The 24,173-nt window shown below is 52.9% G+C and overlaps 11 protein-coding genes across 11 annotated transcripts; 5 read left to right on the top strand and 6 right to left on the bottom strand.

Moving 5' to 3' along the window:
* Positions 1 to 137: 137 nt before the first annotated feature.
* Positions 138 to 835, bottom strand: N7510_007504 (phytanoyl- dioxygenase family protein; the record flags this gene model as incomplete). The annotated part of the gene is made up of 2 exons (XM_056979429.1): positions 138 to 561; positions 630 to 835. The coding sequence occupies 2 exons, from the start codon at positions 833 to 835 to the stop codon at positions 138 to 140; spliced, it is 630 nt and encodes a 209-aa protein (XP_056832472.1).
* Positions 836 to 2,441: 1,606 nt separating this feature from the next.
* On the top strand, positions 2,442 to 5,264 carry N7510_007503 (alpha/beta fold hydrolase; the record flags this gene model as incomplete). The annotated part of the gene is made up of 2 exons (XM_056979428.1): positions 2,442 to 4,275; positions 4,324 to 5,264. The coding sequence occupies 2 exons, from the start codon at positions 2,442 to 2,444 to the stop codon at positions 5,262 to 5,264; spliced, it is 2,775 nt and encodes a 924-aa protein (XP_056832471.1).
* A 1,948-nt stretch (positions 5,265 to 7,212) lies between these two features.
* Positions 7,213 to 7,802, bottom strand: N7510_007502 (uncharacterized protein; the record flags this gene model as incomplete). Its single annotated transcript, XM_056979427.1, has 2 exons — positions 7,213 to 7,746; positions 7,794 to 7,802. 2 exons carry the CDS (start codon positions 7,800 to 7,802, stop codon positions 7,213 to 7,215), a joined length of 543 nt encoding a protein of 180 aa, XP_056832470.1.
* Positions 7,803 to 9,331: 1,529 nt separating this feature from the next.
* N7510_007501 (60S ribosomal uL6 domain-containing protein) lies at positions 9,332 to 11,273 on the top strand (the record flags this gene model as incomplete). Its single annotated transcript, XM_056979426.1, has 5 exons — positions 9,332 to 9,406; positions 9,476 to 9,815; positions 9,879 to 10,136; positions 10,690 to 11,171; positions 11,223 to 11,273. The coding sequence occupies 5 exons, from the start codon at positions 9,332 to 9,334 to the stop codon at positions 11,271 to 11,273; spliced, it is 1,206 nt and encodes a 401-aa protein (XP_056832469.1).
* Positions 11,274 to 12,042: 769 nt separating this feature from the next.
* Positions 12,043 to 13,884, top strand: N7510_007500 (triacylglycerol lipase family protein; the record flags this gene model as incomplete). Its single annotated transcript, XM_056979425.1, has 3 exons — positions 12,043 to 12,254; positions 12,315 to 13,113; positions 13,168 to 13,884. 3 exons carry the CDS (start codon positions 12,043 to 12,045, stop codon positions 13,882 to 13,884), a joined length of 1,728 nt encoding a protein of 575 aa, XP_056832468.1.
* A 120-nt stretch (positions 13,885 to 14,004) lies between these two features.
* N7510_007499 (putative amino acid permease) lies at positions 14,005 to 15,653 on the bottom strand (the record flags this gene model as incomplete). The annotated part of the gene is made up of 2 exons (XM_056979424.1): positions 14,005 to 14,045; positions 14,114 to 15,653. 2 exons carry the CDS (start codon positions 15,651 to 15,653, stop codon positions 14,005 to 14,007), a joined length of 1,581 nt encoding a protein of 526 aa, XP_056832467.1.
* An 880-nt stretch (positions 15,654 to 16,533) lies between these two features.
* N7510_007498 (uncharacterized protein) lies at positions 16,534 to 18,769 on the bottom strand (the record flags this gene model as incomplete). Its single annotated transcript, XM_056979423.1, has 3 exons — positions 16,534 to 16,637; positions 16,700 to 18,676; positions 18,736 to 18,769. The coding sequence occupies 3 exons, from the start codon at positions 18,767 to 18,769 to the stop codon at positions 16,534 to 16,536; spliced, it is 2,115 nt and encodes a 704-aa protein (XP_056832466.1).
* Positions 18,770 to 19,314: 545 nt separating this feature from the next.
* Positions 19,315 to 20,503, bottom strand: N7510_007497 (uncharacterized protein; the record flags this gene model as incomplete). Its single annotated transcript, XM_056979422.1, has 2 exons — positions 19,315 to 20,424; positions 20,483 to 20,503. 2 exons carry the CDS (start codon positions 20,501 to 20,503, stop codon positions 19,315 to 19,317), a joined length of 1,131 nt encoding a protein of 376 aa, XP_056832465.1.
* Positions 20,504 to 20,929: 426 nt separating this feature from the next.
* N7510_007496 (uncharacterized protein) lies at positions 20,930 to 22,055 on the top strand (the record flags this gene model as incomplete). The annotated part of the gene is made up of 2 exons (XM_056979421.1): positions 20,930 to 20,950; positions 21,621 to 22,055. 2 exons carry the CDS (start codon positions 20,930 to 20,932, stop codon positions 22,053 to 22,055), a joined length of 456 nt encoding a protein of 151 aa, XP_056832464.1.
* N7510_007495 (uncharacterized protein) lies at positions 22,039 to 22,340 on the top strand (the record flags this gene model as incomplete). Its single annotated transcript, XM_056979420.1, has 2 exons — positions 22,039 to 22,160; positions 22,235 to 22,340. The coding sequence occupies 2 exons, from the start codon at positions 22,039 to 22,041 to the stop codon at positions 22,338 to 22,340; spliced, it is 228 nt and encodes a 75-aa protein (XP_056832463.1).
* Positions 22,341 to 22,907: 567 nt separating this feature from the next.
* On the bottom strand, positions 22,908 to 24,168 carry N7510_007494 (Mob1/phocein family protein; the record flags this gene model as incomplete). The annotated part of the gene is made up of 4 exons (XM_056979419.1): positions 22,908 to 23,454; positions 23,502 to 23,616; positions 23,673 to 23,947; positions 24,146 to 24,168. The coding sequence occupies 4 exons, from the start codon at positions 24,166 to 24,168 to the stop codon at positions 22,908 to 22,910; spliced, it is 960 nt and encodes a 319-aa protein (XP_056832462.1).
* Positions 24,169 to 24,173: the final 5 nt, after the last annotated feature.

The raw sequence follows: 24,173 nt of genomic DNA, 5'->3' as shown, positions 1-24,173 counted from the left end.
AAGCTGTTGGCGATGCGGCCGGACATACTGCCGGCCGGGGTGGGGCGGTGAGCCACTATGGCTTTTCACCAAAACAAACCACCTTGGGACAGCATTGAATCGATGATCTGTTAATATTCAGTGGATTTCTACTTTATTCACTTTGTCGCTTTCATCTTTTCCATTGATTGCCCTAGTACCCTTTGGCGGTCTTGACATGTGCAATCTTTTCCCAGACCTCGGGGTGGAGGACTGGGTAATGGCAAAGGGTGAGTGGGGTGCTCAAACCGCATGTCCGAGTGAACACGCTGGCGGTCGTTATTGTTCAAAAGGGTGTTCGAGCAGAGGAAGTGAATCTCGGGCTTAGGGCCGAGGATGCAGTAGATGAGTTGGGCGGCGTGTTTGTTGGCGAAAATTTCAGGACGCAACCATTCTGCACCAGGCTTAGGGTTGTCCATAAATAGGTATACGATACGCGCAGCTGTGAAAGAGGTAATGGACCCACCTTTCTCCAGAGGCGGTACTTGAGAGAGGTTTCCGCCGGCCTTGGCCCCCTTCTTGGCCACTTTGTTATTCAGAGGACTATAGCTCGTTAGTTCCCGTTCTTGCGTGATGGACGGGGACTCACGCGAAGTGGGACAAGCCCTCACCCGCCATGAGCTTCTCCGTATCCTGGAGCATTTCGTTCGTTCAAGTTATCGATCATGTCATTCCGCCCCGCGTTCTCCAGAACGACGAATCCGTCGTTAAAGAAGGCTTCGACGACGTCGTACAGGTGGTGGTCGGATAATACGCCCGAGTCCCGCTCTTCATCGGAGACGCGGATAGAAACGGGGAATTCCGAGAGAGACGGCATCCTGATGATGTCCAGCTGAGAGCGACAGTGAGGTGAAGAGATCAAGTGCCGCTGAATACTTGCAAATGGAACCTCAAAGTTGCACGATAAGATAAATGCTTTATCCGTCGGCTATATACTCGGAGAGCTGAAGAATCGATGCATCTGGAGTTTGATTGGGCTAAGGGGAAAGTCAAGCGCGTGGACCAGGTCATTCACGAATCTCATGGAATAGATAGTGAGATTACGGCTCACGAACTTGGGCTCAAGTATACAAGCTTTAGAAATACCATCGTGGACCCGATATCACAGGCATCCAAAATGCCGACAACCTCCTAGCCTCACGTTACAAATCTCATAAGTTCAATTAATGAACTATCTCAACCATGACTACTTGCGTAATCAATTTGTTGTTTTAAGTCTCTTAAATTAAAGAAATCGTCCCGATGTTAACAAATATCTATGATATTGTCCGAGATCACAATTCTGTGCCTGCTTCAGTCTAGGTTGTAGAGGTTGCACATCTTAAGAGATGGTGTGATATGCTCATGCAACGGATTGCATCGTGAGTTTATCATGTAGTGTCTGATTATTTCTATAAAATCAGATGGGAGTTACTGGTCAGCCGAAGTGAACGAAACATGTGGCCGAAGCAAATAGACGACCGTTTTTACAAGCTTAGTTATGACACTGTTATCGTGAACAGATGGAATAGTTAACAGACTTCCCGGTTGATATATGTTATCTTGGATTTTAAATATCGCTGTGCCGTAATTGACTAAATCTTGGGCTATGTTCCAACTTGAACCTATACACTATAGCTAGGTGACACTAGGATATCTGCGACTAAGCCTTGAGAGGATGAATAGACTTCTCTACCCCGAACAGTAGTGGACCGGATCCACCGCTTCTGTAGGACCGAGTGCTCGGTATTTATCTCCCTAGGGTTAGTGATCAGTCACATGATAACTCAGAGCCAGTTCTGAATTCTACTCAATTGCTCGGAATAGAAAAGACAAAACAAACAAGCAAATAATAATTTAAATGCAATGAAGAGATTCAACGGATCACTTTTATGCCGTCCGACATGCCTCCTGCAATTAATTTGTAATAAATATTAGTGTTGGTGTGCGCTAGAAGAGCCTCGACCAGCGGTTCCTGTATCAAGTATAGGAACAGAGTCAATTTAATTTCTGACCCAGAGGATAACTAACCGCGGCACTGGTCCAATCCAAGCGTGGAGACGGTTCCTCCAGTGTGGAGCACAAACGCGATCCCGATCACCCTGGCCTCGTCTTTTTTTCCCCCTTCGATCGACACCCACCCCTCTCATTATTCTTTTTCTCCCATCCTCTCTCCCTTTTCTCATTTCTCTTTTTATCTACCGTCTCTCTCTATCTCTATATCTCCTTTCTCGTCGCTTCCACGGCTTGCACTCTCTTATCTCTCGTTTTCCTGTTTATCTCCTACAGCCGTTAACCCTGTAAGGGGTTTCGCAAGGGCCCCTGTCAAATATTCCTCCGATTGCGTTCCGACTGCAGCAGATCATGCGTGGTCTCGCTTATACTTCCTAAGAATTTGCGTCTGGACTTGCTTGCCCGCTGTCACCCTTTAGCTATCGAACGCCATGCAGTTCGACCCTCCCGCCAAAAATGCGCCGGCCGAGTCCGCGCTGCTAAGTCGCCGGCGCAATCGCAAATCCCAGTCGGCGCGCCCACATGCGTCAGGCCACACGACCACCGACCCGACGTCTCCGGAGGTCATGAACTCTCTCATCACGTCACTCTCTACAATCTCGGTTCCCCTGAAGACTCATTTCGAAAACGTGCCCCGAATCGATACTGATTCCGATCCTGGACTGCCCGAAGTGCCACAGACTGCGCCGTGTTTCTCCAATCCTTATTCCGACCATGGCTTTGGCATGAGTTACGGAGCCTACAAAACGGGCGAGGTTGGTTCGTTTCTACATCCCGATGACGCTGCCCTGTCGCCGGTCATTCGCATGGCCAGAGCACCTCCGTCCCCCAAATCTCCCAAATCGCCTAGGTCGCCAAGATTCAAACCATTCAAATCCGCAGCTTCATCTCCTGCTCGTCCGGCCTCGAGAGACTCCTACAGCTCCGTCAAAGCCGTCCCGGAAGATTCAGTATTTGGAACAATCACCACAGAGCCCGGCCCCCGTCTCTCGACCGCGCCAAGCGTTGCGTCCAGCAGCTCTTTCGGGCGATCGAAGAGTCTCAGGGGTCAATTTGGTCTGATGAAGAAGGCTTCGCGAGAGTTCACTAGCGAAAAGGAATCACAGGCGGATCGCTTACGCACCACGAGCAGCCACAACGATAGCCTTCGCCATAATACCCCACGAAGTCGAGCCAGCGTGCGCTCTTTGCGCTCCATGGCCGATGTAGCCGAGGAGGAGCGCCCGAGTGGTGTGATAGAAGAGCCATATGAGGAGTTGGCTGAGTTAGCTACGAGTACTCCACCAACCCAGGAGCAGTCCCTCCAGACTACTCCCGACCTTGGAAACAATCCCGGGGGAATCGGCAGTGGCAGAATCATCCCCAATCGCGACTCGTCGCTGCGACACCGGCATAGTCCTTCTTCAAGCACAAGGAAGCGTCGGTCCGCCCGTCACAGTCGATACTCTTCGACTACCAGCAAGGATTCGGATGCAGAAAATGGCCTTCCTGGATCAAGCAATGATGCCGAGCAGGTCACACGCAGGATCCAAGAATTGAAAGAGCAACAACAGCAAATCAAGACTGAGCTGGAAGTGGACGACAGCCCAGGCAAAGTACCCAAAACAACGACGAAGGTGACTCTCCTCAAACAGTCGAAGCTTCTTCCACGGACCCCTAGTGAGGCCGACTCAGGTCGCGCAACTCCGAATGGGTCCAAGGACGGCCGACCTCCGTTTAACGACAGTGCTCCGTCTCCGTCTGTCATGACCGGCAAGAGCCGATCTTCCAACCGGAATGGAGTATCACTGGCATCTAAGCCAACAAACTTCTCGCCACAAGTGTCCAAATCCTCATTTGACAAACACGAGCATGCTAATGCCCGATATCGGCGTTCCCTCGAGCCCGGAACTCCTACCAAACACCACCGAAGGGCACCGTCCAATCCCTTGTCTCCTGGTCATCGTCCCTCACTCAATCACGAGCGGCCGTCTAGTGCGGATTCGATCGACTATGCCGTGGATGAGTACATCCTCTCCCCGAAGCTGACCCAAAAAGTGATCCACCCGACTACCGGCCGCACCATCGCCTTCTCTGAAGTGGGAGATCCCAAGGGCCATGTTGTGCTCTGCTGCCTCGGCATGGGCCTGACCCGATATCTCATGGCCTTTTATGATGAATTAGCCCGAACCCTCAACCTCAGACTGGTCAGCTTGGATCGCCCCGGTGTGGGCGAAAGTGACCCGCACCGAGCTGATGAGTCGACTTCCCCTCTCAGCTGGCCCGGTATGCATCTTCTTTCCGTCCTCGATGAGCCCCGCTAATTTGTACCAGATGATGTCGCGATCGTTTGCAACTACCTCCGAGTGACCAAGTTCTCCATTCTGGCCCATTCCGCCGGCGCAATCTACGCTCTGGCAACCGCGCTCCGAATCCCGCAACATATCCGCGGCCGCATCCATCTCCTGGCTCCGTGGATCCCTCCATCGCAGCTGTCCAGCATCGGCTCTCAGAAAGAACCCGTGCCCAACAATGCGGTTCCTTACTCTCAGCGCATCCTTCGAGCTCTGCCAACGTCCCTTTTGAAGGTTGCCAACACTAGTTTCATGAGTGCCACAAGTGCCAGCATCACCACCAGCCTGCCCAAGTCTCCTCGCAAAGCCAAACGCAAGCCTTCTGCCAAAGACACTCTCGTCGCAAATCCTGGGCCTACAAAACCTAATGGGACCCTCCCTGTCGAAACCCATCAGACCCCAGAAGGCGAGGAGAAACAGCTGCCGCCAACGCCCGGCATTCCCAATACCGCCATACAAAACGGGGCGCGGAAAAGCGATGCCACTCTTGGCTCTCGAGCCAAGTCTCCCTCGGAAGAACTCGAGCGCCAGCGAGATTACGATACGCGCCTCACCCATCGAATCTGGGAGCTGGCTACCACGAATGCCAACCCAGCCGTTGATCTGCTGATCTGTCTCGAGCGTCGGCAGACAATTGGTTTCCGCTACGTCGACATCACGCGGTCGGTGGTGATCCAGCATGGCAGCAAAGATACCCGCGTACCGGTGGAAAATGTCCAATGGCTGGGCAAGACGATGCGGCGCTGCGAGGTCCGCATTCTCGAAGGCGAGGGCCACGGTCTGATGGCCTCTGCCGGCGTAATGGGTGGCGTGCTGACGGAGATCGCTAAGGAGTGGGAAGACTGGACGACCATTGTGCAAGGCAAACGCAAGCAAAATGCGCAGAATTCCGCGCGCCAGGGACTGGCGATTTCTACATGATCCGATTCGACTTATCACATAATACCTTCGTTTGACGGACAGTACCGCTGCTGGACCCGCGGTTTGATCCGAAATGACTTTTCCATTTCATCCCATCTTACATACACATAATTTTGTCTATCTGTTTAATGACTGTCTGTGGATACACCCAAAACGTGTGACTTAGCCAAATACCCCTGTTAAATAATTATTTGTTACTTACAATCCTGCCTCAGTAGAGATCTACAATGCCATGTCTGAGTTTGTCAACACTCAAGTGACTGAGGTCATGATTAGCAACACGATGGAATATGAGCCAGGAAATAATCAAGAGAAAGATAGTATACTGTCTTACATGGTTCGATAAATCAACTGATCAACATTCTGTCATACTATACGTAATAATAAATCTCCAGTAATACTTTGTTGCATGGAGTCAAGCATCAAAATCCAGCGCTGTTCTTATAACACTCGAGAAGGCATCACACGAACAGGCCCATGAAACTACATCTTGTTGCCCGCTATGAGGTTTGTCGTTCCAGAGCCGACATGTCTCTTATGCGGTGTGCAACTCGGATACCAGAAGAAGTCCGTAGCAAGTTATTTGCGAAAAGATATTCGATGGAAGAAGTATATGGACTCTCGTTCAAAGAAGAGAAATATCATGGTGTCATCAAAGGAGGTCGAAGCTATGCACATCTCCGAATTACCCACACTCTCCTCAACTTTCTATCGAGCTGGTACGACATCCCCGCATATATACTACGCTTTCGCTCTAAAAAAGGAAAAACAGTCGTTAGGTTTCCGCATACCTCGAAATACTGCCTTACGGGAATAAACTGCGTGTATTCTTATCGCACTGGCGAGGCTCTTCATATGCCAAAGGATATCAACATCGCGCGAATCGGTAGTAAAAGCCGGAAGCCGCGTTACGACAATGCCACGTTTACTCGATTTCTCCCTGCAAGCATTAGCAGGCAGCCGGCAAGCATCAGCGGGAAACCACTCGGACATCTTATCCATGCTCACTGTTGGACACTTCTTAACCAAACCTTGGGAGCTCCGTTCAACCAGACTGAATTGCAAAGGTTTGTTCGAGCTGCTCGGAAGTACTGGTATAAGCACAAATTATGGGGAATATGGGACGACAATTTACCGCGAGACGATGAACCGGACACTGAAAACGACTCTCAGGGTTTCAAAGAGCTCTACATCTATGGATCGCACCTTTATCACAGCCCATTGATTATTCCAGAAGTTCAGAGTGCAGTCGAACTCGCAAAAGACATCAAAAGCAGCAGCACTTCCGACTTCTCTGGCTTACCGGTGGAACTCAGAATCATGATTGCTCAACTTGTGTGTCCTGTGGACAATCAGGAGTCAGACATCCAAAATACATTCAATATGCTATCAGCTTTCAGGTGGATTCTTCCCAAATCCTTCTGGGAATTGCGGTTGCGGGTTAATGAGTGGTGCAGGTTCCGCTTGCGAATTGATGAACGTCGTCTGCTCTTTGAGTTGAATTCGCCCAATATCAGCTCTGCCGGTTGGCAGTTTATATGCCTTGCCTTCATTTCTCTTCTCCGTGATAGGGAAAAATTTATCTCCAGTGGTTTAGCAAATCGTGAACGAGTTTTGTGCTTGATTGATGACATTCTTAGAAAGATGAACAGAAGCTCTTACTGAATGATGGCTTTTGCTGGAAAAATGGTGTTGGCACCTGGATGTCACTCTTAGTCGTCACGACCCCATTTTGCTTCGGGAGAGGAGCTTCTCTCCTCTCACTATTCATTCTCTCCTTTTCGAGCTTCTGGTGTATTATCCATATTTCTCGTATGGATCTCATTCCTTTGCATCTTCATCAGACTACACACATATGCCAAGCCTATTTTAGGGCGTTTCCTTTCTCAGAAACAAAATACCACATTCTTTGGCAAAATAGACAAGCATAAGTCGTATGTTAGATAATTCAGTGGTGATCACGAATATGATCCAAGATCCGCTGGACATGAGGCTTGTCATCGACTTTATCGATCCGAAGTATCTCACTTGCGTTCATACCCCATGGTGCCCATTCGACGACAAGTTTCTGATCATCATCGTACTTGTACGCCCTCATGTAGTTTCCGACGGCGACAATTCCATAAACAGGTGAGCGTCTGTCTGCTCGTCGTCTACCATGTGTGGAAGCCGAATATCGACTTAACTGGTCATGTCCCTCCTGCCAGGTAGAGTCTTGCGTTTCGAGGCCGGCCTTCTTACATTGAGTAAGAAGGAATTTCGTGGCTGTTCTGTTGTCGGCGACATACTGATATGTATGGAGATCCGAATATCCAGCTTCGCCGGATTGGGAGGTGTGTGTGTCTTGTGGACGCGTGACATAGCCGTCAATAACAGGGAATTGCCACGTTAGTATGGTGTTCCAGACGCCATACAGAACAGACTCGTGGCCAGCATGAGGAACACGTCGAATCTCTTCCTGGATGGCATGAACTTGCCAGTACTATGAAGAATTAGCGGAAAAGATGCAATCTAATTCGAATAACCAACATTCTGCATTTTCATGAGAGTGCTCAAGGCGGGGAATTGGGATTGAATGCTTTGATGAGATTGCTCAAGCTGGAGGCTTGGTTGATTTAATTCCATGTGCATTTATGAAGAATTTTGACTTTGGGATTGGTGCCTGCTTTCCCAATAGAGTATCAGGTCAATAATGCCTGTTCAGGCATAATAGTCTGTTTCATTATTTTCTCGGACAAGACGGTATATTTGGAACCCTTCAGTCTTCCATGGGTGCCTAGTTGAAACGAGCTCAAAATCGAGGATCATTGCCTACCGTAGACAGAAACCAACGGACTCAGTCAACGCATACATCAAAAAGAATGCATGTTTGTATATAAAAGCGCTTTCGTGATGATCCGGTTCGTATATCACTTGACGCCTTCGTTTGACGGACAGTACCGCTGCTGGACCCGCGGTTTGATTCGAAATGACTTTTCCATTTCGTCCCATCTTACATACACATATTCTTGTCTATCTTTTTAATGGCTGTCTGGGCCTATTTTGCGTCCCTAAAGCGATCGTACGGTTGGATCGTTGATCGATGGATGCGCGCGGGCGTTGATATCATCGACAAGCTTTAAAATCTGTCTAACTACCCCGAAGCCCGATCAGATGCATTCACCTTTGAAACTATTCAGAATAGCTTCAGAGCAGCCGATTTACTCCCATATAATCCTACTGAGGGTAAAGCCCTCAATGTTGTCGGCGTAGTAAACACAATTACCGTGGTCATCCAAGCCGACTAAGATGACCCGGGCATAGTCTAGGCAGACGAAGGCAATACTAGCTAGGAGGATGGCCACTGATTTGGTTGGTGCATGCCAATGAAGAAGAAGGAACCCGACGGCGGATCAGGCCGCTAAGACTGTGACTAAAGATTTTGGTGTCGCAACCGAGTGTGGCATTGGAAGAACTACACCGGAGGAGCTTAACAGCATTTTGGAAATTCCAAAGAATGTCTCCGGAACTCTGAAGCCATCTGTTTAACTATATTATCTTTCCGCGAAGTGGATCATAGGGTCGAGGGGCCTAACTTACCTATATCCTGTCCGGCACCACAAGCACCATAGGGGCCTGGCGGAGATATCTAAAGATTTGGACCATTCATTAATTAATTACATTGTACATGTATGTATCGTATCTATCTATCTATGAATAGATGACCCAAAAAAAAAAGAATTTCCGATGCGGGGAATTGAACCCCGGGCTACCGTGTGAGAGACGGTGATGTTACCACTACACCACATCGGATGGTTGTTGAAAGACTCAGCGAGCTTTGCCTATAAGTAACTACGTAGCAAGTATCATTTACAGTAGTAGCCCCTAATCCAACATCATCATCCCCACCCGGTACTACATAACTCACCAGCCATCAATCAGCCTCACTCTTGGACCCCTGGAATCACGTCCATCACGATCTGTTAACTAGTTATCTTCCGGTCATTGCCCAGCTCAAATGATCAGACTGGGTGAAGCTTCAGCGCACTTTCCTAGGGCTTGATTTATCCTGAGTTCCTTCCACCGCGATGTTCTCCCAACGGCGCCTCCGCCTGCTCCTGGTCACCGTGGTCGCGGTTCTCTTTCTGACATTCTACTACTCGGTGGGTACTTGCCATCCCCGATGCATTCGACTCATCGTCTAATCAATGCGATTTGCGTTGCCTCTACAGGGCGATGCACGCAAGGTCCAGAACCAAACATTTTACCAAACCACGCTCTCGGCCATGAAGGCACAGGAGGCCGCACGACAGGCACGAGCACAGGCTGAGAGCGCGCCCATGCACCGGCCGGACGACAGTCTCGACGGAACAGTGGAGAAGCCGGCTGTGCCTGTTGCTCAGGGGAAGGGCGAAGACATGGAAGAGATCTCTATTGCGGGACGGACGAAGATCCAGGTCTCGAAGAACCGCGGAAGTGATGCGAACGAGGACACGTCCGCGGATTCGGAGGAGCAAAAGGCCGCGGTTGCTGCGAAGGAGGAGCTGGATACGATTCTGAAGCAGGCACCTGGTATTTTTCTACTCTCCGATCTCTAACTACGGTTGATGGAGTCGTTGCTGACGGGAGTCATAGTGATTATCTTCTCCAAATCGTACTGTCCGTACAGCAAGAAGGCCAAGTCGATCCTGCTCGAAAAATACGACATCTCCCCAAGACCATATGTGGTCGAACTCGACAACCACCGGATCGGCAAGGATCTCCAGGACCTGCTGGGGGAGACGACCGGGCGGAAAACGGTGCCGAATGTGATGGTGAACGGGATGAGTATTGGGGGAGGGGATGAGATTGGCGCATTGGACCAGAGCGACGAGCTGGCCTCAAAGCTGCAGAGTCTGGGGGGAAGTGGATTCGGGAGGTCAAACGGACAGCAGAGTAGAGAACCTATGAAATGTTATTGTATACTACTGTCACCACCATTGGCCTATTAAATCTGCCCGGCGGTGAACACCATCACATGACCAGACAACCCTAAAATATCTCAGTAAGCGAAGTCCCGTGACCCCAGTCGATCCACACCATTCGCTCTTCCCGATTTTTCGATCTTTTCGACCATCGACCACCCTCTCCCGCCCAACGCACCCAGTCAGCCAATATGCGGTACATTCACTCTGAGGAACGGCTGCCCATCCCCGACGATGGTGAGTTTTGTGTGTTTTTTTCGCAGCAGCAGGAGAAGGACCGACCGGTTGTGTGTGGGTTGGGTCGCACATTCAATTCGACCCTTGAAATCTTGGAGTGCTCGGTTGCAATCTGTCAACGAATGTCTCTGGGAACTGCATGATGGGCGAAAGACTGTGTGGAATATTGTGTGGTCACACAATATGTGTTGTGCCAAAAAAAATTGAAGGACCGGGCTGATTCGATCTTTTTTCTCTCACTACAGTGAAGCTTCACATTCGTTCGCGGGTCGTGACCGTCGAGGGCCCCCGCGGCAAGCTGGTCAAGGACCTGTCCCACCTGGCCGTCACCTTCGGCCGCCCCGAGAAGAACGTCATCTCGATCGAGCTGCACCACGGTATCCGCAAGGGTGTCGCTACCCTGCGCACCGTCCGCACCATCATCAACAACCTGATCATCGGTGTCACCCGCGGCTTCCTGTACAAGATGCGCTACGTGTACGCTCACTTTCCCATCAACGTCAACATCGAGAAGAACCCCGAGACCGGTGTCGCGGAGATTGAGATCCGCAACTTCCTGGGCGAGAAGTACGTGCGCCGCGTGACGGCCCAGCCCGGTGTCGAGATCATCACCTCGCCCAACGTCAAGGACGAGCTCCAGCTGTCTGGCAACTCGCTCGAGGGTGTGTCGCAGAGCGCCGCCGACATTCAGCAGATCTGCCGTGTCCGGAACAAGGATATCCGGAAGGTAAGAGATTCCCGCCGTGCTCTTCCCTTGACAGAAAACTGACCAATGTAGTTCCTGGACGGTCTGTACGTGTCGGAGCGGGGCAACATTATCGAGGCGTAAAGAAGGGCGCCTTGGGTAGTGTGGGGTGTCTGGAGAGCTTTCTTTAATTTCGCCTACTTGCATATAGGGCAGCAACGCGAAATGCCAAAAACGATTCTGAACTTCAATTTGTTGCTGTTGTTGTTTTTGTTGTTGTAGTGTCTGGTGTAGATGCCACAGCCATCGCCCGACTAACCTCGTTTTTCTTGTAGAGAAGCACTCTTTTTCTCCCCAAGGCCTGGCGCATGTCACAATCGAAATGTCCTGGGGCGAGTATGCACCGATCTAACGGACCAGAGGCACGTGTTTGTTGGTAGATCTATCTACATGTAGTTCAACCAACAGACGGGGGCGAATATCGTCCACGGTATTATACGATATGAAGAGCCCGAGGGCTGTCACGATCACGTCAGGCGGTCCCTGATATCGATTTTCGATATTGAAATCAACTCTTCTACTACCTCTCCCACTGGTTTGTGCACGAGAATGAGCAACCAAAAGCACCATGTCTTTGGACCCAGGTCTCGAGAGTACCTCCGGCGTTCTCGGTGATCTAGGACCACCAATGAGACGATGTCCATACGAGAATATCAGCCGGGAAGCGCAATGGATTCGACAGTAGCGGTAGACACAAAATGTCCGATCAACGTGGATGTTGCAACTCCGTGGTCGTGACACATGGTGTACAAGGTAGTTGGCTTAGGGCTGATTTGGTCATGTCTGACGTAGAGCCATCAACAAGCATGTGAAAGGGTGACCGCCCACCTCTTCCCCTACCACCACCACAACCATGGAGTGGTGGCTCGGTCTGTGGAAACTCGTGGTGGCCGTGATCAGTCTGGTGCTAGATGTCGCCCAGTACTGGAGGGACAAACTGCTCTCCTGGTTGACATCCAAGTCTCCCCGCGCCCGGCTCGGCCACGTCCTCGCGACCGCCCAGACGTACGAGGAATGGGAAGAGGCAGCCTTTGAGCTCGACGAGCTCCTCAGCAAGGACTTATGGTACGTGATGTGACCTATAACGATAGAATAGACAAGACCCGCTCACACCATCCGTCACAGGCGCCAGAACCCCGTCAGCCGGCACTACGACTACCGCCTCATACTCGGCCGGCTCGAGGCATTGATGAACGCCCGCGAGGAAGAAGATATCCTAACGCTCGCTAACCTGCTACGCTCGGGTCTCGTGCGCAACCTTGGAAATATCACCTCCGCCAAGCTCTTCACCCACGCCTATGCCGGCACCAAGCTGCTGATCGACGACTACATCACCCAGGTCGCGCTGTCGATCCAGTATGTCGCCGCGCTGCAGCCCATCCCCGCGCACGCGTCGTCCGGGTTCACCTCGCAGGCGAAGCTAGAGCTGCTCCATGATACCCGCCAGGCCTTTGGGCGCACAACCTTGCTCCTGCAGGGCGGGTCGGCGTTCGCGCTGTGTCATCTCGGTGTTGTCAGAGCCTTGCATCTGCAGGGTCTCTTGCCGAGGATTATTACGGGGACTGCTACGGGGGCGATCATCGCGGCGCTGGTGGGAATTCATCCTGAAGATGAATTGTTGGCGCTCCTTGATGGTGACAGTCTTGATCTGTCGGCTTTTCATTGTCGGCGGAAATCCCAGACGGATGGGACGGCAAAACCAGACGGGTGGTTCCGTGCATTTCTGCGTGGGATGAAACATTTCGTCCAGAAGGGTCATCTGTTTGATGATGATGCACTGGAACACTGTGTCCGGGCGCATGTGGGAGACCTGACTTTCGAAGAGGCGTATGCCCGGTCGAAACGCATTCTCAATATCACGATTGCGACAAAAGGCAAGAACGGCTCGCCGAATCTGCTCAACTACCTGACTGCGCCGAATGTGGTGCGTATTCTCTCTCTGTTCGATTTTGCGCGATTTCTCTAACACTGATTGCAGTTAATCTGGTCCGCCGCCGTGGCCTCCAATGCATCATCCTCCTCACCCACCCACTCTCCCCTCATGATCTACTGCAAAGACGAAACAGGTTCCATCATCCCCTGGCCACACACCCAAGATGCAATCTTCCAACCCTGGCGGCACGTCCACTACGACGACGGCGAATCCCCCCTCTCCCGAATAGCCGAGCTCTTCAACGTAAACCACTTCATCGTCTCGCAAGCCCGGCCCTATCTAATCCCCTTTGGCCGGGACCAAACAGGAATAACACACTTCACCCGCTCATGCACGCAGCTGATCCTGTCCGAACTGCACCACCGACTCCGCCAACTCGATTACCTGACCCTCCTCCCCGCCTGGATCAGTCGACTCCTCATCGACGAGACAATCCCCGGCTCGAATTTGACTCTCGTGCCGGATCTGTCTTGTCGCGATTTGATATCCCTCTTCAGGGACCCGACATGCCAGCGTATCGCGGAGTGGACAAGGAAAGGCGAGCGCGGCGTTTGGCCGGCTGTTAGTGCGCTGAAGGTGCGTGAGGCGGTGGAAATCGAGCTGGATCGTGGGTATCAGCTTGTAAGGCGTCGTAGACCGAGTGATGTGTCTGTACCGCCTGCGTTGACGTCGGTGCCACATCCTGATCCGAATGAGGACATTCCGCGACGAAGGGTGGGATATGGGGAGGATGGTGGTGAGGTGTCTGTCGATGCAGAGTGATTCCATTTCCGAGATGGATTAGTGCTGCTGATTGTACTCTAACTAATGGAAGTGATTTGAAATGTTCAAATAGTACATGTAGAGTAGGCACGATAGCTTCTATGCTACACACAGCTCCATTTAATCGCCCAGAGCATCCGACTCGGGAGGACCCTTATACCCTGCAACGAACGACGAGTCAGCGACATGCCATGACAACGAACAATAGAACAAGGAGAAAAAAACTTACACTTCCTCGCATACACGATATACCACACGGCCGATATGGCCATAAAACCGACGAACACAACGGAGGCATAATTCATCGACACAGGCGTGACAGGCAGCGCAGTGGGCATACTGAACAGCACGAGCTCAAAGGCAATCCACGCCAGCGCGAGGACATTGACAATGGGCCCGACGACGGGTCCACACGTCCAGGGAGCACGGTTCACCTCGCTGCGACGGTGCCACAGACTCAACGAGATGGGAACGGCGTATGCGACAGCCAGGGCGATAACGCCGACAGAGACAAACGCCGTGAAGGCGCTCGAGCTGCCGAGGTTGATCAGACCCAGCAGCATCTGGATGAGGGTTAACAGAACAAGAGACCAGAGCGGTACGCCGAGCCGCTCGTCGACGTGCGCCCATAGCCTAGCGAGCGGGATGGCGTCGTCGCGGGCGCTGGCCCATGTTGCGCGCGAGGCTGCGACGGTGATGCTGATCGAGCAGAAGAGCGTGATGACCAGGACCATGAAGACGAGGCCTAGTCCGCCGCCTGGAGTGCCCATGACCCTGTGCAGGATGTAGGGCAGGGCTTGGCCGGCGGGGGCGTTGATGATATCCTCCAATGGCGGGAGGGTGACGCACAGGGGGATAACGAAGAAAAGGCCTGCGATGCCGCCGATGACGATGCAGAGGGATATGGCGCGGGGCACTTTGACGGAGGGGTTGGCGCATTCTTCTGCCATGGAGGAGATCATGCCGATGGCGGAGAAGACGTACGCGGGCGGGAGGAGGCCAATGAAGAAGGTGAAGTTGCCCCAGCCAGAGAAGCTCTTGTCGTAGTGCGATAGCGCCCAGGAGGCGCTGTGGCGGCCGACATCTGCTTTGACGGAGACGGCAATTAGGATGATGAGGATGGTCAGCGCGGTCCAGGTTGCGCAGGCGATGTCTACCTGCGGTAGGTAGCGGTTGCCGAAGGCGCAGATGAAGAACGAGAGCAGGGTGATGCCGTAGAAGATGAGGAGTAGCTGCCAGCTGTTGGCACTCCAGGTTGGGTGGTACATGGAGATCGTGGCCGAAACGAGAGAGGCGAAGCCGAAGTTGACGGAGAGCGTGATGGTCCAGTTCCCGATCAGCCAGATCCAGGCATTGATGAAGGAGACCAGGGTTTTGGATTTTGTTGTCGACAGCTGGAAAGACCAGTAGTATGGCCCTGCAGACGTGGGGTATCGGGATGCCAGCTCGGCAAGGGAGAGTGCAATGCACTCGTCCAGCACGCAGACGACAATCCAGCCGACAAAGATGGAGAGAGGTCCGCCGCCGTAGATGGCGCTGAGGAGCGCGCTGCCCTCGCCATAGGGGATTGCCGCTATGGCGAGCGACTGGAAGAGCAGCGTGAACATGGACCGGTTGCGATGCATTTCCTGCTTGTAGCCAAGCCGGTCGAGCTCCTCGCGCTCGTGCACGGAGGCGATGGAGCCGGACTCATGGTCATGCTCTGCGCCCGGCGCTGGTGTTGGTTCTGATGCTGGGGTGATCTTCTCGGAGACGGTCTCGAGGACCATTTTGCTGAAGGTGGTCTCGATTCAACAGAAAAGAGGGTAAACGTCACAGTGTCATGTTTTGCAGGAATGCAGGGGATACCCTGCCCTGATATGTACTCTCCGATCCATGTGTGCCGGCTTCTTTTCCCTGCGGAGAAGCTGAGCTGCTGCGGTTCCTACTGGTCGCACAGGCCACGCCACTGGGAGGCCATCCTGCGGAGATCAACCCTGTTATCTCTTGAGTGCCGAAATGGTAAATGGCAGATGGATCCGAGGAGACATCCACATCCCGAATCCCCAGGGTTTGGCCTTGGCAGCGAAAAGGAAACAATGTACCGATTCGGAACAGTAGAAGAACAGGGCCTGTCAGTAGTCTGAGGATGAGTGGTGAGCCCTAAAGTGCTTATTAGTTAGTTACTTAGTTTTAGCTCAAAAAAACAACTAGTTCGGTATTCCACTCATAGTTAAGGACAACGGGGCACACCCGGAATCCGATCGGCGAGAGCAGGAGTAGTTACCGAACTGGGGTAGCTCAAAGCATCCGCGAAAAGATGATAAGAAAGCATCCGCGAAAGGAAGATAAGACAGACGGCTCTAGGCCGAATAAAGCAATTGGATGCGGGAAGGGCAAAAGACGAGGGGAACAGGGTGTCTCCGCATTGGATCTGCACGCCTTGATCGTATTGCATCCAATGATGATCGAGGATAATTACTGGGACGGGCTGATGATGCCAAAGGATAAAACGGTAGGGAACAAAAAGCCAAACAAACTGAGGCACATTCATCTCAAATAGAGTAACCAAGTACGGAGTAGAAAACCACCATTCCAACAGAAGAAGAGGTATCCAAATCATTAAAAACATAAAAGGCAAAAACAAACATTGCGTTAAGAGGGTTGAAATTAGTGAGCCGTCGAAGGGCGGTGCGAGCTAGATGGGCGCGAGCGCGTGTGGAGGCCGAGCCGGGACGACTTGGGCGCCTCCTCAGTCGCCGTCAAAGCAGGGACTGCGCCAACGTGTCAGCGATTACGTTAAATTAATATCTAGATCATTCATTCCGAAACTTACTGCTGAATCCATAGCCCTCGGTGGCAGCCTGGCGGTTCTGCGGGTCAATCTCGACGCGAATGGCAATGTCCAGTCCACCGTACATGTCGCTGTTGCTGAACCCGTCGGCGGCGCGGTGCGTCGTGCCGGCGCCCTGCTCGCCTGTATGCAGCGGCGCGTGGCCATCCTTTGGTGGGCGCTCGAGCTTGGCAGATGTCGGCTCGGTAATGCTGGCCGGGGCGACGCACTCGGTCAGGCATGCAAAGTTACGCGACGGCATGGTCACCTTATTAAACGAGGCGCTCTTCTCGATTCCGCCGGGTTGCTTGTCGAAGAATGGCATCAGGGTCTCGTCTGTTTCGCTATCCAAATGGTGAATCTTGTTTCTCCGGGCTAGCAGGTTGGCGACGGCCTTGGGCGGCGGCTTGTTGGTGATGGCGCTGCTGACGACATTGACAATGAAACGGTGGTCATTCTCGCCAGACAAGCTCAGCTTGGGGTTCGAGTAGAAACGACCGATGGCCGCAAGGTGGACATCTCCACTCAGGATGGTTACGCGAATGGAGTGAGACCTCGCGAATGCCTGCAGACGCTGAACGAGCATCTTGCGCTCGCGCTTGTGCTGGCGAGCCGTGTAGTGGTCGTCTAGATCGTCCAGCAGATCGACCTGGCCGTCAAACTCGTTGAAAAGGCCACCCGCCATGCCGAAGCGTTTGTTCAGCAGGCGGATCGGCGCAATAACGGGAGAGGACAGGATGTTCTCCAACCATGCCAGGCGCGGGTACGCAATCGGGACACCCAACAAGACGACCAGATGCTTGATGTCGCCGTTGGCGGCCGCCACCTCGCTCTCCAACCGATTGAAGAGCGCATCGTAAGTCTCCGGGTAGTTCACCTGGTGGCGAGTGCGCTCCGTGCGAGCATCCAAACCACAAAAGGCAATGCGCTTACCGAAGCGCATGTAGAGACTGCGGCTGACCTCTTCGACATAGGGGCCCGGCCGGTTGCCGAGAATCCAAGAGTCGTCCTCTTGCTGGTTTTCGAGGACGTAGGTGTTCTCCAATTGGCGGGGGTCAACGCCAGAGGTTCCGTTCACGGCGTGCATGGTCTGCGGGGCGTCCGTGGTGTAGGTCGACCTGGGGGGAGCGATATGGTGCTGGAACAAGCAGTAGTACTTGAACGCGACCCCACCAATGCCGCGGAAGATATCACACTTCATGAAGTGGTCGGTATAAGACCCGAAACCGTCAATAATGTCATGGTCATCCCAGATGTTGACTTGCGGAATCTGCCCATTGGCCGTGCGGAAGGGCTCGGTATTGTACCAACGCACGTAGTTGGCGTAGTAGTACTCGTCACAGCTGGCGCGCATCTTTTCATCAAAGTCATGAGTGCGTCTCTTGTGCGGGTTAGCGATGGCCGTCCACGCCTTCAGGGGTCCATCCACCCGGATACCGTCGTTGTAGATCTGATCACCGCCACCGACCATGACATGGAAGGGCTTCTCGCCGTGAACGCGCATCACGTCGTTCCACAGATTCGGCCCGACCCAGGCGTTCATGTCGGTGCCAACGGAGAAGCCATTGCAGGAGTGGAACATGATGCGCATGGACTGCTCGGCTGCCGGAACCACAAAGCGCCAGGGCGCGTTGACGGTTTCACCGGACTCATTGTATAGCCCGGGAATATCATACTCCCAGCGCGCCTCATACGTCTCCACAGGAACTGCCAGGTTAAATCGCCAGAAGGCTTTGTTGGGGTCTTCGTAGAGCTTGAGGCCCTGGATCTGGGTCGCCTGGGTGCTATCGGCTTGGGTCTGCGCAGACACGGAGCCCACCTGGCGCAACAGCAGCCGAGGCTGGTCCTGGTGCGGCTTGGTGACAATCAACACGCTGCCATGCCAGAGCGGGGAGTTCTCGAGGTGCATGTTCTTCAAGTTGATCAGCGGGCCCGAAATGAGAGCTATGCGGCCGGACCCGTCGCCATTGGGAGCGGTCACTGTCATTCGAGGAATGCGATCAGCTTTGTTTGGCGCGTTAGAAGAGGCCAGCACGTACCGGTAACCGGGGGTTGTTGGGCAGAGTCAGCCATGGTAGCGACGACTGACGCGACTCACGGATGGCGGGTGGAAAAAGGGGAGGAACAGGCACAAGACTGGAAAATAAACAATGGTCGGGACCAAAACAAAACAATTGAGGTGGAACGAAGCCGACCGGCGGGAAGGGGCAGGGGATGGAAGGGGGAGGAGATGGAAGGAGAAGAGAGAGGAGGGAGAGTAAAGAAGATCCCCGATCGATAGGGCTGAACTGGGCAGTAGTCGGTACCCGGCGGCGCACCGTGCCTTGGCGCGTTGTCGAGGTACCGAGTACATTATGTATCTGTTGTTCCCGCGATGATGCTGCCAAGCGCGACCAGCACAGCACCAAGTGGACCCAGTGGACCAGCTGCGCCACAACGCACTGCATAATCGGGCCTGCCATTGGCGAGGAATGTGGCGGTGTGCATTCTCCGACTCGGCGGGAAGCCATCATGGGACCGGTATATAGAGTAGGAGTATCAAGGGAGGGTTCATATATGGAGTGTATGTTTTGTGATAGGAAAACCATGGCTGAATGCTCCCCCCGCTGGAACCATGGCTAGGGCTCTCGAACTAATCCGTAGTCCCAGGATCTGCAAGCCCGTTGACCTCCCGCCGCCATGCAGCTAACCCACTGCCAATCAGGTACCCTCGGTAACTCAAACCCCAGAACCAGCATCATCATCATCATCATCATCACTACAACCACTATCAGCGTAATGCTCATTCGCAACGGTGATCGCCCACAAGCCGTGACGACTGCAGTGCCTGCTGTAGCGGCAGCCGAACTGTGGCTGGCAGGATCCACAGTACTCATCTCATCCCCAAAGAACAACTCCGACGCAACAAACTCCTGTATCTTGTGTCGGCGGTACTGCCGCGCCGTCCAGCCCTTACGCGAGCCAAACCACGCCTCGCACGACGCCCTCTGAAGCAACCGACGCAGCTCATCCTCGAGCGGCTTGTACTCAGCTCGGAACTGATCCGCACTCTCGTGCCACAACAGATCGGCAAAATCGTTCAGAAATTGCGCAAACTGGATGGCGACCACCAGGTCCAGTCCCGCGGGGAATCCACGCTGCGTCTCGCGGAAATGCCGCAGCAGCCCGCTCCGGAAGATCTGCGGCCGCTGCTCGGCGGCGTACTCGAGCATGTCGATGAATCGCAAGACGTGAAGGTCGATTACGCGCGTGCCCTGCCCCCACACTGTCCAGAGGTCAGTCGTGTCGGGCGCGTTCTCGAACAGGTATCCCAGCAGATGGTGTCGCCGCAGATCGAAACCCAGCAGCAGTTGTCTGCGCGAGGAATCGTTTTCATAGCATGACACAGGCAGACTCACGAAGAAGATCGTGGGATTCGTGCCCGCCGGAGCGCGGGCAAAAGTGTCTTCGGCATCGCTGAGGTCGTCGAAGCTGAGATACTGGAATCCATCGGCTGCCAGCAGCCGAGTCTCGTTGAGCCGGGTCTCCCCGTCGCGGCCGCGCTCGATCGCCGTGAGGTATAGGTAGTAGTCGATGACTCCCCACGGATGACTGACAAAGTGACATAGCTGCGCCCTCTGGTCGTCCGGACTTGGGCTGCGGCTGCGGCTGCTGCGGGATCGGAGACTCTCAAGGTCCTTGACCTCCGTGTCCCAATTGATGGGGGGCTCGCCTCCCTCATGTGTAGCCTGTTTTCATGGTTATTAGCACTCCTGAATGGGGAAATGTTTGGGGTGGTTTACCGACTGTGGGTATTGAAGAGTGCATCACTTCGGTCGATATCTGGATCGATTTGTCACAAGAGACAGTATACCATAAAGCCCCTAGCTTCAGCGAGACCTGCTGAATGCGCACGCTAGAGAAAGGAATTCAGGAAGCAATGACCTCAATTTATATCTATCCCCATAATGTTGCGAGGCACGCACTACAAGACATTCATCCAACAGCCATGATAAATCCAGACGGAGAAACCCAAAAATAATCTTCACGTTTCTGAAAGTCTCTAAGATCCTTGAAGAAACAGGGTCAAAGAACCCCACCGGTCAAGGATACGTCGGCTTCGAACTATTCGTCGAGCTAGCCCTCAGCCAGGATTATGAAGCCAGATATAGCCTGCATTCTTTGAGAACCCCCCTGCCAACACGGCTATCTGCATGTTACAGAAATGCCCGGTGCCTTGGTTTATCATAGACAATGGCTTTCGGGGCCTCGAAGGTACAAAGAATGAGGAGGTTTAAAATAGGAAGTGGGTCTTTGTCTTCTTCACAACGGGGGACTTGTCACAGCCTCAACAATAGGTCTTACGGGGGGTCTCTCCGCTAAACTCAGATATTCGGGGGCCTTGTTTGAGATCTACAGTGGTGTTCTTAAATTACAAGTTTTCACTCGTTCGGGCACGTCCGGTTCTTTGTTCGAATCGACTCCTCCCCGGTCACTTCAAGGCTTTGTTTCAGCGGTCTTTGGGGGCAATGCGTTTTATAAACGATTGAGAGTTTTGTATACTGTGTGGTTATAGACCACGATATATATGGTTAGGATATTTTGAACCAATCTTATGAATTTTTTAAACGCTTGATATCTATCACCCGGGATCTACCCAATATATATATTGGCATCTACACGGCAGAACATCCCACATAACACAACCTGTAGAGGTAAAACAACCAAAATATTTATCCAACCAACTAAGAACCTCCCTTCTATCAAAACCACACATTCCAATTATTGCCCTCCTCCCATCTCCTCCTCCGATCTAGGAATCCTCCTCTCAACTCTTGTGGAACAGAAGAACCACGTGACGATAGCGATAACTTCAACCACCAACAGCCGAGCTCCTATTCACTACTCTCTCACTCTCCCTCATACCATCCTTGCTTATATATAGCCCCTTCAAAAATGGCAACAGAATCCCTCCCCATCCCCCCCATCCGCCTTCGCCTCCGCAATCCAAGAGCTCCCCCTCTCAGCCGTCTACGCCAAAGTCTCCGAGCTACGCAACTCCATCGCCCACCTGCACCGCTCCAACGCTGAGCTGCGCACCTTCCTCGCCGAGTCACAGGACCCGGAGGAAGAAAAAAAGGAACTGGAGGGATATGTCGCTGAGAATGAGGATGTGATTGCTTCTATGAATGTAAGGATCGCGCTGCTTAAGACGGAGGTGGAGAGGAGGGGTCAGTCGTGGGTCGAGGCTGAGGAGAAGGAGGGGGATGATGGTGATGGCGATGCGGAACAGCAGCGTTCGGCAGATAATACACTGGCTGCGAATGGGGATCATGCACATGAGCAGGATCAAGAGGGGGAGAATGGGGTGTATCTTTGATTCGAGGTCCATATCCCGTGGCGAGAGTGCCGTCACCACAGTACTGCAGTACTACGCCCAGATCCAAGACGATCATTCAATCAACCTGAGTGGGAATCCTCCAAGGTAAGTCTAATATTGCAGGGTGTCGGAGTAAGGCCGAGTGTGTTAACAGACGATCCACAGACAAAGCCCCCCAGCCGGACCGATCCACAGGCCGTGAACACAAACCGAGCCGCGCCATATAGCACCGCGTCTGCACCCGGAGTCAAGTATTGCAGCTGGGAGAAAGGCATATATCATTAGCCAGGATCCAGAATGTCCCCCAGCATACATTGGGAGATCCGTAGATAGGAGGATTGCCAGGAACGTGGGTTCTTCCTATACATGCTCGAGTCAAGGTGCATCCGCAAAGGCACTTACTTATACTTCCTGATGTGACTTAACAATGACCATCCAGAAGAGGGATGGTAGCATCTACCGGGCTTTGGTTCAACCAACAGAGATAGACTACATACAACACTATCAGATGAAGACTCAACCTATGCATTGAAATTCTCGAAATCATGCGGCATATATGCTGGCTGCACCTGCCAGAGGATGTAATGGGAAGACATGCAATCATGACCAACGAAGGCACAAAAAAAGCTAAGATTATCACGAGAGAAAAAAAAATGAAAAATAATCACACCGCATGCTGAATGCTCCAGGCCCCGGGTCTGTGGTTGTGTATCATCGGCAGATTCGTCCATTTTTTTTTTAAATTCCTGATGGAAAAGAATGACAAGTAGGGATCACGAACATAAGACCAACGCCAGGTGACTGAACATGTCATGATCATCAATGGTAATAAACGCTCCAGACCGGTGGAGCTTAGGTAGAGGAGGGCTGCTGGGCCCAGTGGCCGCCGTTGAGTGCCTCTGGGGGAATGCGCTGTTGCTTGATGAAAAGGTCAATCAAGGGCTGCATCGGCTCCATCTCCTTGTCGGAAACAAGCTGGTAGTACTTGGCGACGGTCACGAAGTGGACAAAGCACATGTTGAGGATGTCGTGCTTGTTGATATGCCAGAAGGGGTTCAGCCAGTGCGCATGGTACAGATGCGCGTAGCAGCGGAACATCTGCTTCATGATGCCTTGGCAGTCCTTGTAGAATGTCTGGGGGAAGCCGCTCGACTTGCCGATCCAGTCGTCCGGGGTGCCATTCGGTCCCGCCGGGTTGGCATCTGCCGAGGGCGGCGCACCACCCGCCACAGCGGCAACCTCCTTGACCGCAAAAGTATCGGGAATGCTGGTCACGTTCTCGGTAGGGAACATGACCGGGTCGTGAATCTTGCTGACGATCCACTTCTCAACGCGGTTGATGAATTTCGGGGCCGAGATCTTGGCCGCTCGGCCGTCCACCAGCCAGGTGTAGGTCAGCCTGTAAGCCATTAGCTGTCTGCCTTGACAAATAGTTCAATTACATACCGCCCAGCCGACATCGTCGGACAAGTGGTTTCATTGCAGATGGGAACGCCGGTGACAGAATTGACCTCCTGGATGACCTGAAGCATGCCATGAAGCAGGCGGTATTGTTCGACAACTAGTAGGGAAGACCGTCAGTGAAGATTGAGATGAAGGGGGTTCCACGCTGCCTACTCTGGTGAGCCAGCCACTCGCCCAGCTCCACATTCTTCGGACAAGCACACAACGTCAAGAAGTTGCCCCGCACGTTGAGCGGGGCATACTTCTCCTGAAAGAAGTACTTGGGTCCATCAGGATCGTTGGCCCCAAGGTTATCGAGGGTCAGGCTGTTGGACAGCGAGGGGGAGTTCGATATGGAGCCACCCTGGGGAGTCTGGGGAGCTGAAGAACCGGGGGAGGGGGACTTTGGGGGGTTCCTATTGTTTCCTCCTCTGCCAAACCCTTGGCGACTGTGAGTGGTAGGTCAGCACAGGAAAGAGAATCGAAGAGACCGACAGATGGAAAAAAAGGGGCAAAAAGGGGGATCAGGAAGAGGAGTGAAGTGCCCGAATCAGGGCTGCTGGTGTTGCGGGCGACCAGCATGGAATGAGGGGGACAGAGAGCACAAAAGAAGGGCGAGCCAGGGAATACAGCCGCATCACACTTACACGCTCTGCAGGAAGTTCGCCATTGTGA

The sequence above is a fragment of the Penicillium lagena genome (genome assembly GCF_028827675.1).
Source record: "Penicillium lagena strain IBT 129212 chromosome Unknown utg000005l_segment0_segment0, whole genome shotgun sequence".
In the NCBI taxonomy this organism is placed as follows: Eukaryota; Fungi; Ascomycota; class Eurotiomycetes; order Eurotiales; family Aspergillaceae; genus Penicillium; species Penicillium lagena.
The sequence above is the reverse complement of the archived record's forward strand: the minus strand, read 5'-3'. Positions and strand labels throughout refer to the sequence as shown.